At 50.4% G+C, this 17,514-nt stretch overlaps 1 protein-coding gene across 2 annotated transcripts in view; it reads left to right on the forward strand.

The window, feature by feature from the left end:
• MAP3K9 (mitogen-activated protein kinase kinase kinase 9) overlaps positions 1–16,408 on the forward strand; it is a 75,410-nt gene extending 59,002 nt beyond the window's left edge. Inside the window, exons 5-12 of one of the 2 annotated variants that reach the window (XM_060098016.1) lie at positions 366–541; positions 5,183–5,423; positions 7,160–7,282; positions 8,749–8,902; positions 11,177–11,245; positions 12,664–12,776; positions 13,925–14,794; positions 15,924–16,408. In XM_060098016.1, the coding sequence (XP_059953999.1) occupies positions 366–541; positions 5,183–5,423; positions 7,160–7,282; positions 8,749–8,902; positions 11,177–11,245; positions 12,664–12,776; positions 13,925–14,794; positions 15,924–16,408 (2,231 nt within the window). The remainder of the gene's footprint in view (positions 1–365; positions 542–5,182; positions 5,424–7,159; positions 7,283–8,748; positions 8,903–11,176; positions 11,246–12,663; positions 12,777–13,924; positions 14,795–15,923) is intronic. The other variant, XM_060098017.1, reaches the window with a different exon arrangement.
• Positions 16,409–17,514: the final 1,106 nt, after the last annotated feature.

Below are 17,514 nucleotides of genomic sequence, written 5' to 3' on the forward strand. Positions count from 1 at the left end.
TTGGGGCCCAAGGTGTAGTTACCCATTGTCAGGACTGGAATCGTGTAGTAACTTGATAAACTGTGGTAGCTGTAGTTCATGCAAGAAAACGCTTTGGACTTGCCTTACTTATGTGAAATCAATAGTCAGAATGGAATGGGTGCAGAGCTGCTGCATTGTGTTTCCAGCTTCACTGCTGATGATTGTGATGCTGGGCAGATTGCTTTACTTCCTGAGCCCTGTTTGGGGTTCCCTAAGTCCCAGTCTCTATTTCTGGAAGGAGAAATGAGAGGTGGTTTTCTGTCAAATGACGTCACGTAATATCCTAAATCTTACATTTGCCTCTGTCCGCTAATGCTTCCTGCTGACTCATGTGCCCCATGCAGATTGCTGGAATCCTGACCCCCATTCACGACCATCTTTCACGAATATCCTGGACCAGCTAACTACCATAGAGGAGTCTGGTTTCTTTGAAATGCCCAAGGACTCCTTCCACTGCCTGCAGGATGACTGGAAACATGAGATTCAGGAGATGTTTGACCAACTCAGGGCCAAAGAAAAGGTAAGAAAGAGAAGCAAAAGGCATGCATTGAATTAGTGGATCTTCTCCACTGGGGCCTCTGGACCGATTCTGACACGACCATGTTCCTGCTTGGTTTGTGGCAACAGAGCAGCTTTTTCCTTCCTGGCTTTACATGGAGAGTTCTCCAGGCCTCAGGTGTGACCTGAAACGATCGAGAATTTTTCTTTCTTTTTGGGATGTGGCAGGAATAAGTGGGGGGAGCCATGAATCCAAAGCTCTCCTTGCAGAGTATCTACTTCATTGTCCAAACTGGAGGAGGAGCACCACTGGGCAAGTACCAGCAGGGTGTCTCACCCCGCCGGCTGGAAATACGAGAGCGTTCTAGAAAGCTTTCTTTGTTCTGCAGTGGACTTGTAGAAGGGGTTTAACTGGGTGTAGGGATACTTCAATACTGAGAGCAATTATCAGAACATGCTGCCAGTGTCTTTGGGGATCAGAATCAGAAACAGCATATGGGCTAAAAATACCATGAGTCTGAAATTGTTTGGCATTTTCCATGTTTTTATGAAAAGGCCTCAAAGGCTGAACCAACTGAGGCGTTCAGAGACCCATAGCCCATTAGAGATCTGCCTTTTTGTTTTGGAGACCTTCCTTAAATGGCCCTCTCTATGCCCGTAGTGTCTGGCTAGCAGTCAGCGTCACACAGAGGAAGCTAATCAAAGTAGTTATGTTGTTTATCCTGTGGGGCCAGTGGCTAGGGGCATGAGGGATGTCCATGGATAGCCTTGGTTAATTTCTTCTTTCCCTTCTCACTCCCCTCTGTGGAAATTTGGGAAGCAGTATAATAATAGTAGAATCTAAAATGATCGGGCTTCCCTGTTGGCGCGGTGGTTGAAAGTCCGCCTGCCAGACGCAGGGGACACGGGTTCGTGCCCCGGTCCGGAAAGATCCCACATACCGCGGAGCAGCTGGGCCTGTGAGCCGTGGCCGCTGAGCCTGCGCGTCCGGAGGGAGCCTGTGCTCCACAACGGGAGAGGCCACAGCAGTGAGAGGCCCGCGCACTGCGGAAAAAAAAAATAAATAAATAAAATAAAATGATCTTTATGGCTTCCCAGTTCTTTCACTTGAAAGGTCTGATGAGACCTCTTCACCCATTCTATCCAGGAGTCTTATGGCCCCTGCTGCCAGCATGTAGGGCAGGTGTTATTAACTTTTTCATCTCAGAGCTGAGGGTCAGTGTCTGTCTAAAGTCACACAGCTAGTAAGTGAGGAGGCAGAATCTTGAACTGGGGTCTTCTGATTCCAAAACCATTTTCTTTCCAATATCATCGTTTCCCTAAACAAAGGACTTAAAAATCATTTCTGGAGCTGATTTGAAGATATAACTCTTTTGATGCAACATAGCAGTCCTTGTACTGTTTGGCAAGTCAAGGAGCATTCTGCAGGGGGATGCAGTGAGCTTATGACAATTCTTTGGGGACCCAGGGGGAGAGAGGGGTGGATCTGTACTGACCATTGAGCAGAATGATTAAAAGAGACTGTTCCAATTACTAGTTCTATTCCAACTAGAAGAACCCCAGAGTTCCTGGCCTTTTTTGAGATTGCTGAATCACTGACTCCTGGTTATTTCTTCTTCTTTTTTTTTTTTTTGCGGTACGCGGGCCTCTCACTGCTGTGGCCTCTCCCGTTGCGGAGCACAGGCTCCGGATGCGCAGGCTCAGCGGCCATGGCTCACGGGCCCAGCCGCTCTGCGGCATGTGGAATCTTCCTGGACCGGGGCACAGACCCGTGTCCCCTGCATCGGCAGGCGGACTCTCAACCACTGCGCCCCAGGGAAGCCCTTCTTTTTCTTTTTTTAAATTTATTTTTTATTGAAGTATAGTTGAATTACAATGTTGTGTTAATTACTGCTATACAGCAAAGCACATGGCACACCCTGGTGCCTTGGATATATATATATGTATTCTTTTTCATATTCTTTTCCATTATGGTTTATCACAGTATATTGAATATAGTTCCGTGGTTATTTCTTTTGATTGATGAAATTATAAGGGTACCAGCCAATAAGAAAAATGAAAGTTGGATTTTGTCAGGAAGTAGTTACTAGAAAAAGTCAAACCAATTCTCGTAATAGCTAACATTTGTAGAGTATGTGCTATTTGCCATGCTCTGTTATGAGTAATTTATATGAATTCTTACATGATCTTGCATAATAAGGTAATAATTGCCTTGTGTAATACAGTCCTGCGATATTGGTGCTATTAACTCCATATAACATGTGATGCCCATTTTAACTTGCTCAAGGCCACAAATCAGCCACTTTGTTCCAGAGTCCTTGCTTTTAACACCCATGCTGTGATACCTCTCCATTATAAGGCTTGGAGTTGGGCAAGTGAGGGTGAGATGGATCATGAGCTTTCTCTCTGGAGAGATTCCTCTTAAATCATTGTATGTGGAAGATGTGATTTGCATACTATGGAGTTGATACCCAAATAGGTGTTTCGCAAGAAGGGGATTTACCATGCTGGAGGGTTTCCAGGTGTATGGTGCCATAGTTGAGTACTCCATAAATGTCCTGTTTTCCCATATGATTCACTCTTCAGGTTGGCTCAACCTACTACTGCTTCTGTGTATGTGAGGATGGATTGCTCTCTGGGCTGGGGTTCAAGTTCCCTTAAAGGAAGGAGCTTAAACCCAAGTCATCCCTTAGACAAGAGCATGCAGGAGAGAGGACTTAGGAAGGCTGAGATTAGCTCGAACTAATTTTCAGGTTTCCCATTTAGCAGCAAAATAACCAACCAGGAATAATTTTTCTGAATCTTCTATGTGTTTTTGTTCTGATTGTGAAAACAAAGCAGTGGGACCGGGAAGACAAGGATGTGGAGGGCACACAACAGTTAATCTTTGGGGCTTATTTGGGGCTTATTTCATCAAAGAAGGAGAAGTTCAAAAGTTCAAGCTCATTTCTCAGGCACTGTGATGAATCCATGTTCCCATAAAGAAGGACCTGCACTTATAAAATTGTCTTCTCTCTCCTCCTCCTTCTTTCTCTCATTCACTCATCAACTCAACAGTTAATCAGCAACTACTGAGGACCTACCACGTACCAGACAACTTTCAAGATGCTCATCCTCTTCTCATTTTTCTCCTTTCCATCATTTTTATGGTCATTTTCATATACTCTTGAGAATAGAAGGCAAGTTGAACGGAAAACTCCTTTCATCAGAATATTTTATTCCCATTTTGATTCTGTTTTCTCTTCTGCCCTCTGCCTGCTGCTCTGCTTCCCCGATATGTGTTCACATACTTTTTTCTAGCCCTGGGTTCCATTTCTATATTTTGTTCTAGTCCAGAATGACTTCTTATAGGGGAGCATTTCATTGAGAATTTTGAATTTCAACCACAGAAGTGTTGCTCTGGCTGCTTTATTGAAGAAAACTTCTCCCTTTTTAGACATGGTTCTCTCAGGTTGTTGACATGAAAGCTTCTTAAGTTTTAGTCCTCTGCCTCCACACCCCACTTCAATCCTAGGCCTGCGGTAACCAGTGTTAACAGTTTAGAGTCCACGTGTTTAAATTTTATACACGGGCTTCCCTGGTGGCGCGGTGGTTGAGAGTCCGCCTGCCGATGCAGGGGACACGGGTTTGTGCCCCGGTCTGGGAGGATCCCACATGCCGCGGAGTGGCTGGGCCCGTGAGCCATGGCCGCTGAGCCTGCGCGTCCGGAGACTGTGCCACGCAGTGGGAGAGGCCACAACAGTGAGAGGCCCGCGTACCGCAAAAAAAAAAAAAAAAATTTATACGCATGCTTTGTTCTCTTTCCTGGGCTCTCTCCTATTTCCTGATGCCATAAGCCCCCACGTCTTTCCAGGAATTCCATGGTGAGTTCTTTTGTAAATTCATGCAGGAGGAAAAAGGGGAGGGAGGGAAGAGGTTCTGCCCACCTTCTAGAGAAAGTGCCTGGTAAAGACTTCAGGAAATGTTCCCTCTTCTCTTTGCTGTGCTGTCCCCATCCTTCCAAAGCAAATGGTTGTCCTTTAAGATAAGGTGCAAGTTTAAACCACACGCTCAGTGGATTCACTCACCAAGTGAACAAAGATTTAGATGACGCGCCTCACGAACCTTTTGAACAGCCACCCTGGAAATATATTTATTTTCATTTGAATGTTAGGCGATGCCTGGAGGGTGATTCATTTACAGCACGCACATTTTAAGCTAGATCACATTAAGTTGGCTCTGGTTTTAAAAAAACTTTCCTTTATGTAACAGAAAAAAAAATCAAAATAGAACCAAATCTGTACAATTTGAGTATACGATTATATTTCCTACCCAAACTCCGTCGTTCTTCCTGGTCACGGGTAACTTTAATCAGTCAATCAAGGGGCACAGGGAACTATCAGCGCCCGTCTCCAGGGCTTGGCCTGTGGCTCCTCTAGCTGTATCCTCAGGATGGCTCTTCGGAGCCTGCCTTGCCTCCATTTGCGGTGGTCAGGTGTTCATTTTCCAGCCAGCTCTTGAGCCCCCACCTCCGCCGGGGACTGAAGCGTGGGGCGTCAGAGGAGAGCTGTCCAGGCTGCTGTGAGCACTGGCCCCCTAGGGGCGAGCCCCCCTTTTCACGGACCACTTGCCACACACACCCCCCCACACACACACCCCCACCATGGTTCTACCTGCCTGGCAGGAGCTGCACACCTGGGAGGAGGAGCTGACGCGGGCCGCACTCCAGCAGAAAAACCAGGAGGAGCTGCTGCGGCGCCGGGAGCGGGAGCTGGCCGAGCGGGAGATCGACATCCTGCAGCGGGAGCTCCACATCATCATCCACCAGCTGTGCCAGGAGAAGCCCCGGGTCAAGAAACGCAAGGGCAAGTTCAGGAGGAACCGACTGAAGCTCAAGGACGGAAACCGCATCAGCCTCCCTTCCGGTTGGTGGCCGGGGACCTGGGGGACGTGGGAGTGGACCGAGGGGCTGGTGTGGCAGGGGTTCTGTGGGAACCAGGGACTGAGCTCAGAAACGTGAGACCCCAGGGCTCATCACGGAGCCGGTTTAGGAAGGTCCATTCTATTCCGTGGAAAGCCTGGCCTGCTGGAAAGCTTCTGCCTTCCAGGGGGATTTTGTAGTGTGACTCCACACAGAATATGAGGGGAAGGCCGTGAGTGTGACAGGCCTGGCAGGCAGGCTCAGTCCAGGCTGCTAGGAGCACGGCCGTGCACACAGGCACATCTCACTTTAGGCAAACCTGGAGAAGGACTATGTCACTGGGGGAAGAAAATCCCAGGGTATGTGTGTATGTGCCTGGGAGTCTGCAAAATAACTCATCTCAGGGTTTCTGTAAATAATTAGCTCTCTGTGTGCAGTTGAGATTAGGATGAACGTTTAAGAATTTGATTTACACATAACCTTTCAGAAATACATTAGCTGAACAAAGGTACATTTGCAGTAGGTACAGCCTTGGGAAAATGCAAAGAAATATGAAACTATGAATTAGAATCTCTGCGGGGGCATAACATACCCACGGAGGGAGGTAAGTACTCAAGTGTGTGTTATGTAAATAAAGTTCATTCTGAGTCTGTAAGGCCCCAGGAAGCAAGCTTATTAGAAGTATAAGGAACCAAGGGGAAATGGCATAATAGGAGTAGTAGTGGATGATTTTAAGCACAGGGATGGTGGCTTAGGTACAGACAAGAGAATCCATCTAGTGAAATTGAGTGAATGTGTCGTTGCACATTTTTTTCTTTTCAGGCAACACAGAGTCTTTAAGCACCTCTGGAGCATCTGGCATGTGCCAGCATCTTGCTGTGTGCTAAGGAAGCAGATAGAAAAGCCATGGAGCTCACCTACAGGGAGATCACAGTCTAGAGGGGAGACCTAGGTGCAAACATGCAGATCTTTTTCATAGCCTTTTGATAGATGGGGAGAAGCTCAGAAACTCAGAGAATGTACATTTTACATTCCTCATGTACGCTGTAAATGCCTGTGGAATACATCAGAATTTGGACCATTAACTGCATCTCCCTCACTTCCCCAGGTTCTGTGGGTTAGTCCTGTTACCCCGCACTTAGCAAGGAGCATCAGTCTCCCTGCTTTGGTCCCTGAGAAAAGGAGGCATGTACGGATAGACTGTATGAGATGGAGAATTTTAAGTTAGATTTCCTAGAATAATCGACAAGGTGTCATGATATTTTTAAAAACTATTCTAAGCACGTACTTGCTACACCTATATACATTATATAGACATATGTACAGTATATAGATGGCTTTATGAAAACCATATAATGAAGTTCACTTGGGTAATGAAGTTTCCTTCATACGTCCATCTTGCCACGTCCCTATGGGAAAAAGAAATGCTTCTGAAAGAGAACATTTTCCAGGTGAAAAGGAGCTTCTTAGGAAATAGGGCCTGTCCCTCAAGCCTGCCAGGAAGTGTCAGTTCTCTCATAGGAATTTTTTTTTAACTGAGGTATAGTTGATGTACAATGTTACACAAGTTTCAGGTGTACAACATAGTGACTCACAATTTTTAAAGGTTATACTCCATTTATAGTTACTATAAAATATTGGCTGTATTCCCTGTGTTGCAGTATATATCCTTGTAGCTCATAGGAATTTGATATGGGAAAATTCTAATGCACACGCATCTGTTTGTCTTTCCCCAAGCAGATTTCCAGCACAAGTTCACGGTACAGGCCTCGCCCACCATGGATAAAAGGAAGAGTCTCATCAACAGCCGCTCTAGTCCTCCTGCAAGCCCCACCATCATTCCTCGCCTGCGAGCCATCCAGTGTGAGGCTGTTTCCCAAATTTAGTTGGGGCCAGAACACACCAGGGGCACCTGTCCCCTGCTCTGTCCAGCCACCAACTGGTCCAGGCTGGCTCCGTCCATAACTTTGCCACCTCTCCTCCACAATATGTATATACATGCACATGTGTACGCAGATCCTTACCCCCCACCTCGTCTCTTCATGACCTTGACCCTTTCACTCTTAGTCAGATACCAGCAAAGGGGTTTGTGGGTATCAGCGGGCTCTTTAGTGAATTACAAAGCAATCTGGGATGCGGTGAAGGTACCCTGGCCTGGGGACCTTGTGCACTCGCTGCCATGTTTGGGGCATCATGGTTTTTCTTTTCCATGCTTCCCAGGAAAGGGCTTTGTCAAAGTGTAGGTTCCAAGGTAAACTTGCCAGCTACTTTGTGATAGGCCGAATCTGAACCAATTTTCTTTTATGATGGTGTTTATTAAAAAGAACTTGCACAAACACACATATATGCGTATATGTAAAGTGTGTGTATGGCCTAATTTAAAGATAGAGAGATTTCATCAAAAAAAAACCCCAAGACCTGGATTTCTGGCTTTCCTTGAAAAATCAAATCAGTGGATTCTTTTTTGCGTATGCTCTGTATTTCGCCTCAGTCCCCTCAACTCCCTGTTTTCTGGTAACTGGGTCACTCCATTCATTTATGATATAAGGCCAGTCTCTGAAGCATTTGGCTTTCAACCCTTGCTCTAAGGTATCAGGGTCAGAAGAAGGCGCCTCCTTTCCTATCTGTTACATTTCTCCAGGCCTGTTCCTTCCCCCTCTCCTACCCCTGACTTCCTTCTCCACAGTGTTGAATTCCTCACTTTCTTCCTTTCCAGCACTTTCTTACCAAAATGTCTTCACTTCTACATCTTCCTTACCCCTTATCTCTCACCTACTTCCTCACCCGCCACCTTGCCCCCCAAGCCAGCCCCCGGCAACAAAACATGTTCCTGAAGTCAGGTCTGCTTGGAGCTCTGCCCACTTTATGCTGGGCTTGGAGAATCTGGGAGGTTTTCTCACGTTTGGTACTTTGAAAGCACTGAGTGAGTGGCGGCTGGGAACTCCTTTACTTGCCTGGCAGGCTCCACTCGGGCACAGAGTTTTTTTTTTTTTTTTTTTTTCGGTACGCGGGCCTCTCACCGCTGTGGCCTCCCCCGTTGCGGAGCACAGGCTCCGGACGCGCAGGCCCAGCGGCCATGGCTCACGGGCCCAGCCGCTCCGCGGCATATGGGATCCTCCCAGACCGGGGCACGAACCCGTATCCCCTGCATCGGCAGGCGGACTCTCAACCACTGCGCCACCAGGGAGGCCCCGGGCACAGAGTTTTTGACAAGGTCTGACTATCCCCCACAGCTCCAATTATGTGAGTGTGCGTGTCTGGTCGGGGAGAGGCTAGTTTGGGGGGACCTCTGTGCTTTCCAGCTCCCATTTGACCTTTGTTATTCACAGTGACACCAGGCGAAAGCAGCAAAACCTGGGGCCGGAGCTGTGTCGTCCCCAAGGAGGAGGGGGAAGAGGAGGAGAAGAGGGCCCCCAAGAAGAAGGGACGGACGTGGGGGCCAGGTACACTTGGTCAGAAGGAGTTCGCCTCAGGAGACGAAGGGTAAGGGCCAGAGGATGGGAAGTCCTTTAAAAATATGATGTGGCATACCTTTTACTCTGTTGCGTGTTTCGCCGCGTTCAGAGAAATGACAAGCTTCTTGATCTTTACAGTAGGGTTTTCCAATCTCCTTGTTCCCTGGAAGCTCCTAGGACAGGAGCTGGCATACTTTTTCCATAAAGGGCCGGATAGTAAGTATTTTAGGCTTTGTGGGCCACGTGGTCTCTGTAGTAACTACTCAGCCCCACTGTGGTAGTACAGAAGCAGCCACAGACCATGGACACTATGTCAATGAACGAGCATGGCTGTGCTCCAGTAAAACTGTACAAAAACAAGGGATGGGCAGGATTTAGCCCATGAGTTATAGTTTTCCCAGCCCTGGAGGCCTCCTATTCAGAGGAGCAAGTAGCCCAAGCATTCACGACGTGTGGGAGTTCAGCCTGAGTATTCTATTTACACCTGGCTCTTCCCCTTAAAACGTCTGCCCAGAGGAGAGAGAAGGAAGGACAGAGGTGACACGGCCCTTGAATGGAGGCTCATCCTGAAGCAGGGGCAGGCAGAATAACCCAGCCCTGGAGGTGCAGTTGGAGGTGACTCCAGGGCAACTAGCACTTCCTTATGACCCCACCCACTAGCCACGCCTACGGTGTACGAGTGCCCCCTCTAGGCAAAGCACATGGCACACCCTGGTGCCTTGGATGTGCTTGTGTTCTCACTGTGGGCTTGTGACCCTGGGGTCCTGGTCCTTCACAGACCAGTTGCTTGTAGTGTAGTAGTGAAGAGAATGAATGCTGAGCCCAGGCTGCCGGGGTGTGAATCCCGGCTCCTCCATGCCCAGCTGTGGGACCTTATGTTTTCTCATCTATCAGATGGGGATTCTCTCCATACCCATCTCATGGAGTTGATCATGAATAAGCTCATATTTGGGAAGTCCCTAGAAGATGGGCTGGCTCGTAGTAAGCATATGTAAATACTTGCTCTCATGATTCATCCGTGCTTCTCATGCAATTCTCCTTCATACTCGAAGAATGCATGTCATGGGATATACTTCTTATTCTTGTGTTAGAATCTAGAGCCATATTTCTTGACTTTTCCAAGTGGGAGGATAAGCAGTAGCCCCCTTCATCCTTTTTAGTGGCTTTTCAAAGAGCTTCTAAGGTTGACTATTAGACTTAGAGGGGCCCTGAACCTGTAACAAGCCTTGGTATTTCTCTGAATACTACGATTTCATGTCCAGAATCTACTTTCCCATGTCAGATCTGTGCTGAAGGTGAAAATAACAGGTTGGTTCATGAAGGATGGACTCTTTGAAGCCAGGCTTTGGAAATCACTGGCTACCTTAGAACAGAGTATTTAGATATGTAGGGCAGACTGCCTAAGCTGTATAAGAAGTCAGTGATTGAGTCCTCTGGGGATTGCAGGTTGCTCTGCTATACTAAGTTCTGTAGGTACAAGCACTCCTCAGTTTGTCCTTTGAGCCTTGGCTAGAAGTAGGGTTGAGCTGGGCCTGAGGAACTCCGTCACCCTGAGTCCCTTGGTATTTCTGACATTAGTGTGTTTCCAGATAGGCTTTACCAGGTTGGGTATGGATCCCAATAGTTTCTCTGGTTCTGCTTCATATAAAGGTATTTTTTGTCTTGCTAGTAAATTAACTGCATTTCACATTACACAAAACATTAACTTTGGAATTTTCTTACATTAACTTACATAGATGTGCCCTCAACACTTTTGAAGCAGTTCAAAATATGTGACTTAATTTTTCATGATTCTCAGTTCCTATTGAAGAAATAAGGAAAATCCACCCAGTCTCAAGAAAAGACCTCTTCCATGTCAGAAAATTTTGAGAGCCTCTATATGATACTATTTCGAATGTTAGTCCCTGTTGACTGAAGAAAATATGTAATGACAAAAAGCTGTATTGAATTCAGTAATGTTAAGTGAATTTGCATCTCCATCCTTTAAAAAAATAGTACATATCTGTAGGAAACATATGCACTGTCTGTAGACAGCGGGGATCTCTGGATTCACAAGCCCCCTGTAATTAAGCTGTGGCCACCCAGAGATGTTTGTCCCACAGATTGGGAGGTCCTGGGCCTGTGGTAGTTCCGGCATGGTCATCTTGTTAAGATTCCTTCATGGTGTGGGACTTTGCTGACCAGACAAGGGGAGGGCAGCTGGCTACATGGCTGGAGCCCAGCCTTGAGGGTTCTCATGTGGGAGAGGCTGAGCTGCATGTACCCACTGTTGCCTGCTACTGATTCTCTTTATTCATTGAAGATCCCCTCAGAGACGTGAGAAAGCTAATGGTTTAAGTACCCCATCAGAATCTCCACATTTCCACTTGGGGTGAGTCTAATCTTCACCCTCTCATCACATGTACTGGTAATAACCCTCCCTCCGTTTCCTTGTCCTCACAGTGCACCCTGCAGAATCAAGCCTCATTATTGCCAGGGCCATGCTGACTTCCTTTTTTTTTTTTGGAAGCGGTACCATCGTGCACCTTGGGAAAATTCCTGTGTTGGTCTGACTTGACGTTTCCTTGCTCCCCTGACCACTCCTGTTGTTGGGATTCTCCCAGCATCCTTAGTTTTAGGGAGACAGTCCATGGCTGTTTATCCTTTGGTCGTCAGCACTGGCTTTGACTCTGCTGATCTGGATTCCTTGGACCCAGAGCTGGAGGTGATGTTATAAGACTTCCAGTGAGAAGTCTCAGGCTGTGGGTTGGGCAGCACGCTTCTCTCTGGCTGTGTATTTTGGTTGAAACCACTGGTGGCTGGGAGGTACTTTAATTCAGTGGTATTTCTGATAGCACTTGAAGCAGAAGTCTGCAGTCAGGGAAAAAGTTGGTCCTTCTCCCTCCCTCAAGATGGGCTGGGAAGAGTGGGCTTTAGTTGAATGGCTCTCTCTAGCCCTAAAATGAGAGCCATCCCTGGTTATATACTGGTATCTCCAGGGCAGTCATAGCCCACAGATTCCTCAGTCCTCCTTCTTTACTGTTCTTTAGAGGATAGACCAGTGCTTCTGGGCCTTTGATGCCCCTATCCTATAAGAGAGTTGGCGGGGTACCCAGTCAGTGACCTTGGAGTTACTGGCTTGCCACTGTGAGCTGATGACAGGGTTTTGAAAGCAAGCTCCTGTCATTTTCCTCTCCATTCCCAGACAAACCGAGGGTTCGAGTCCAGCATTATGTACTGCCCACATAGGTCTGTCCCAAAGTGCACTGGGTTGGTGCAGCCTTGTTGGTTGATTTTTGTTTTTGAAACATGGATGGCTTTGAAAGTTGCCTAAGCATGCCGTAAGCTTGGAAGGAGAAATTGAGAAAGGGTGTGAGTGGAGTGGCCTGGCCTGGCCCATCTCTGCTAGCTCATTGCCCGGTGCTTGCCTTGCATTGCAGATCTCAGCACTGCAGTTTTTCTAATGTCACCAGTGTGTTGTAGTCAGCGCCTGCGGAGTGATTACCTCTCCCTTAAGTCGGGCTTCGGCAAGACCCTGGCCAGTGCCGGGCAGTCCTTATTCTTGCTGTCCTCTTGCCAGCCTGCCCAGCAGGTCTTCCCACAGCTCCATAGCAGCATGTGAGGGGTGGGTTATGTCTCTGCTTTTCATTCCCTAGAGCATGTGCACTTTTGCTAATGAAGCGGGTGGGCTCAGTAAGGCTTGTTGCCTATACCCCGAGGCTCTTGGGCTTTGCTGTAATCAAGCAGACAGGGAGCTGAGGGTAAAGGAAGTAACCAGTTCTCACAGTTTCCTCACTTCCTCTCATTCAGCCTCAAGTCCCTGGTAGATGGATACAAACAGTGGTCGTCCAGTGCCCCCAACCTGGGGAAGGGGCCGAGGAATAGTCCAGCCCTGCCAGGGTTCACCAGCCTTATGGAGATGGGTAAGCACTGCCTTTGTCTCGACTCTCCTCCTGTTGCCTCAGGGAATTCTTGGCCAAGCTTCTCGGACTCTTTAAGGACCCCTAGTACTGCTTCATGGCGGTGTTTCCTCTTTTCCTCAACTCCTGCCCCCCCCCCCACGCCCCGCTTGTTCCTTCTCAGTTTGCTCCACTCCCATTCCATTGAGTCTTCTCAAATCACGACTGCTGCCATGGAACCTGCCTTTGGCCTCCTATCCCGAGGGGCCAGTTGTAGTCTCCTTAGGGCAGTGAAGAAGGGGGAGGCCTGGAATCAGGCAGTTTCCTCTCCTGGGTCTATTTCTGTGTATTTTAATGTGGGGAGTCCACAGAATGGGAGATGGTGTTAGAAGACACCACAGTGTTCCTCCAAGGAAGCTTTTCCAGTGTTGCCCTGTGATTGCTGAATGGGTAAGGCCTTCTCCAGGCTCTCTCAGAAAGTACTCTTCTCTCTAGAATCCCAAGATCATAAGTCAGTCCATAGAGCAGATGGGCCTTCACCCATGCAGGGGGTTCTAATCCTTTGCAGGAGACTAGTCTTTTTCTTTTTTTTTTAAATTTTGGTTGCACCAGCTCTTAGTTGCAGCAGGCGTGCTCCTTAGTTGCGGCTTGCCGGCTCCTTAGTTGTGGCCGGTGGGCTCCTTAGTTGTGGCTCGTGGGCTCCTTAGTTGGGGCATGCGAACTCTTAGTTGCAGCATGCGTGTGGGATCTAGTTCCCTGACCAGGGATCGAACCTGGGTCCCCTGCCTTGGGAGCGCAGAGTTGTAACCACTGGGCCACCAGGGATGTCCTGCAGGACGCTAGTCTTAAGACAAGTCTGTAGGCCATTATTCTAGAAATCCAAGGTCCCTTCCAGTTTCAAGTTGTAAAATAATTAGGGATCTATCCGTTCTAGGAAACTCATACCGCACTTCTTGTGTTGAGGGTCCCTACGACAGAAGGAGCAAATTAGCAGATCGTCTTTTCTGCACATAGGAAAACAGGCTGTGGAGTGGAGAGTGATTTCCCCACGTTGGTCACAGTTGAGTGTGGAGGCATGAAGTCCTGTTGGTTCTTTGTCCTACACCTCAGACTGTTCAACGTCTGCATCCCTGGCACTAGCCCGGGGGCCTGGGCTTGGGGAGGAGGACCAGGTTCTTACTCTTGCCCCTCCGTTCCCATTTTCTGTTCCCCCTCCACTCCTCTCATCTCCGCAGAGGACGAGGACAGCGAAGGTCCACGGAGTGGGGAGAGTCGTCCACAGCCGTCACCCAACCAGTCCTACCTCTGTATCCCATTCCCTCGTGGAGAGGATGGGGACGGCCCCCCTAGCGACGGCGTCCATGAGGAACCCACCCCAGTCAACTCGGCCACCAGTACCCCTCAGCTGACGCCAACCAACAGCCTCAAGCGGGGCGGCCCCCACCACCGCCGCTGTGAGGTGGCTCTGCTCGGCTGTGGGGCCGTCCTGGCGGCCACGGGCCTCGGCTGTGATCTGCTGGAAGCTGGCAAGTGCCAGCTGCTCCCCCCGGAGGAGCCCGAGCCGCCAGCCCGGGAGGAGAAGAAGAGGCGCGAGGGCCTTTTCCAGAGAGCCAGCCGTCCCCGTCGGAGCACCAGCCCCCCATCCCGGAAGCTCTTCAAGAAGGAGGAGCCCGTGCTGTTGCTAGGAGACCCCTCTGCCTCCCTCACGCTGCTCTCGCTCTCCTCCATCTCCGAGTGCAACTCCACGCGCTCCCTGCTGCGTTCAGACAGTGATGAGATCGTGGTGTACGAGATGCCCGTCAGCCCCGGGGAGGCCCCGCCCCTGAGCCCCTGCACCCGCAATCCCCTGGTCAACGTCCGAGTGGAGCGCTTCAAGCGAGACCCACGGCAGTCCCTGACCCCCACCCACGTCACCCTCACGGCTCCCCGCGCTGAGCCCAGCGCTCACCGGCGGACTCCTTCCGATGGGGCCCTCAAGCCGGCGGCCCCTCGAGCCAGCAGGAGCCCCTCCAGCAACGGGCTGAGCCCCAGCCCTGGAGCAGGTGAGGCCTGCCCGCCCCGTCCTTCCTCTTGCCCGCCTTCGGGCTTCCCCCAGGAGTGGAGATATCGGGGTCAGCGCCGTTTCTCCTCTGGCTCAGCCAGTCAAGACAGGCCGCTCTGGGCCGCGGGAGGTGCCCAACTTCTCTCCGTCCTGTGCCTCGGGGTCTTCCCTGAGGAGGGAGAGCAGACAGGCAGGTTCTGGGAAGAATCCCATCAGGACTCCCGGTGGGATGCTCAGGCCCTGGGTCTGGGAGTGTGCGGCGCGGTGCTTTCAGGACAAGGGCAGGAGTCCAGCTCTGTTTGTTCCCTGAAGAGGAGGCTTCAGTTACCGAGAGCAATCCTGCCCTGCACGCAGGAGGGTATTTTCGGCCGCGCAGCTGGGCTCTTGCCTCTGGTTACAGCGTGAGTCCAGACACTCAGAAGGCGAGCTTCCGCCCGGGCATCACGCCCTCCATCACTCATCCCTTAGTCACTCATCCCATCGCTCAGATGCGGAGATGTGTCCAGGTGAACTGCTGTGCCGGTGCACACGCTCGCCTTCTCCGTCTGACGTCCGACACACCCTGACGTTAACTGTCACCCTGGGCCTTCCCCACCCTGTCCCTTGTGCCCTAGAAGACCTCAGTCTGACCTAGAAACCACCTGGGATCCCGTAGGAGAAGAGAACATGGCAATACCCTCTCAGTGAGATTTGAGTGTGAACAACAATAGTACTTGACCATTCAGCTTGCCCTTCCCCTGCTTAGATTTTTTGGTTACAATCAGATAGGTGGCCTCTTTGGGAAAAGAGACCCCTAGATGACTCGTCTTTAGATTTCTGACACCTAGCTTTGTTCTTGTCACACGTTTATTAAATGGATGAACTGCGAATGTACAGACATTTCCTCAAGTTGTTTCATGACAGATCCGAGCCCCGTGTGTCCCATTATTATCAGATACAGGGACCGTGGCCTTGTAGTTCAGTGTTACATCCCCAGTGCCTGCCAGCACACTGCATGAAAAATAGTAGGCGCTCGTAACTCACGTTATTCCGAGTGGACAGGGACATGGCGAGGTGGGGAGGAAGCAGCGTGTGTGGCCCAGAAGTGTGGTGCCATTATCGAACGCCTCTCCCTTTGTCTCTTTGACCAGGAATGTTGAAAACCCCCAGCCCCAGCCGAGACCCAGGTGAATTCCCCCGTCTCCCTGACCCCAATGTGGTCTTTCCCCCGACCCCAAGGCGCTGGAACACACAGCAGGACTCTGCCTTGGAGAGACCCAAGACCCTGGAGTTTCTGCCTCGGCCGCGCCCTTCTGCCAACCGGCAGCGACTGGACCCTTGGTGGTTCGTGTCTCCCAGCCACGCCCGTAGCGCCTCCCCAGCCAACAGTTCCAGCACGGAGACGCCCAGCAACCTGGACTCCTGCTTGGCAAGCAGCAGCAGCACCGTGGAGGAGCGGCCTGGGCTGCCGGCCCTGCTCCCCTTCCAGGCGGGGCCGCTGCCACCCGCCGAGCGGACGCTTCTGGACCTGGACGCGGAGGGCCAGAGTCAGGACGGCACCGTGCCGCTGTGCAGAGCCGCCCTGAACACACACAGGCCTGCCCCTTACGAGATCCAGCAAGAGTTCTGGTCTTAGCACGAAAAGGGTTGGGGGCGGGCAAGGGGGAAGCAGGAGACGGGGGGAGCCGGCTGGCACAGCCCTGTCTCAGAATTGGACCCCCTGAGCTCCCACCCTACTTCTTGCACTGATAATGCACTTTGAAGATGGAAGGGATGGAAGCAGGGCCCCTTGAGAGGGCTTCGTGCCCTGCAGGGCCCTTCTCCCCAGGTCCACTGGAGGGGCCGTGGCTGTGTAGGGCAGGGAGGGGTGCGCGCATGTCCTCCACGCTCCACAGTCTTCCTTGCCTTCAAGGTGACCCTGCAGAGTCCCTCAGCCGAATCTGTCTGCTGCCCCCTCTCCTCAGCCCCCTGGGTGTGCCCTCCTGGGCTCCCTGTGTTAGCCCTGAGTTCAACCTTTCCAAACACCAGTATTGGATGTTCTGTGATTGATTTTGCACCTCTTCCACATTCTTCCCTGACACTCATGAATCAGAATCTCGTTTGGTGTGAGATGTGAGCTTTTCTGTGCCCTGAGCCCTTCGGTGCCGGCCGGAGGGCTGAAGGCAAAGTCGGGCACAGGAATTGATGGAGCTCTCACCACCTACTGCACTTCCAGGCGCCCCACTTATTCATTTGAGCCTCCCAGTGGTAGGGACCTGCCTCTGTGAGACCGGGGTGGGGTGGGGAGGGAGTTAGGAAATACAGTTGAGTTGCAGTAAAGAGGGTAACGGAGTCTGTCCTCATTCCTTTTGTAAACACTCAAGGGCAGAAAGAAGCACCTGTTGACGGCACCCATCTCCTACCTGGGGTCCAAATGTGGTCAGACCAGGTTCTGATACAAACACACTCCCATCCCAGGAATAGTTTCCAGGGAGACTCACTGGTGACAGTTCTGAAACCAGAGACAAAGTTCTTGTGTTTGTCCGTTTGGTCATCTGATCTGTATGTGTTCTTCCCTTCCCTTGATCTTTCTTCCAATCCCTGGAATTAGTGGACTTCAGGTTATGTGTTTGGTGGGGAGATATCTCTGCACTGCACCAGAATAGCATATGGGGGTGGGTCCTGGACCCTTGGGAGTTGGAACTGTGGGGATTCCTTCTCATCCATCATTGCTCTCTGATGCCCTTGAACTAAAACAGAGCG

Source organism: Mesoplodon densirostris, chromosome 4 (assembly GCF_025265405.1).
Source record: "Mesoplodon densirostris isolate mMesDen1 chromosome 4, mMesDen1 primary haplotype, whole genome shotgun sequence".
NCBI lineage: Eukaryota > Metazoa > Chordata > Mammalia > Artiodactyla > Ziphiidae > Mesoplodon > Mesoplodon densirostris.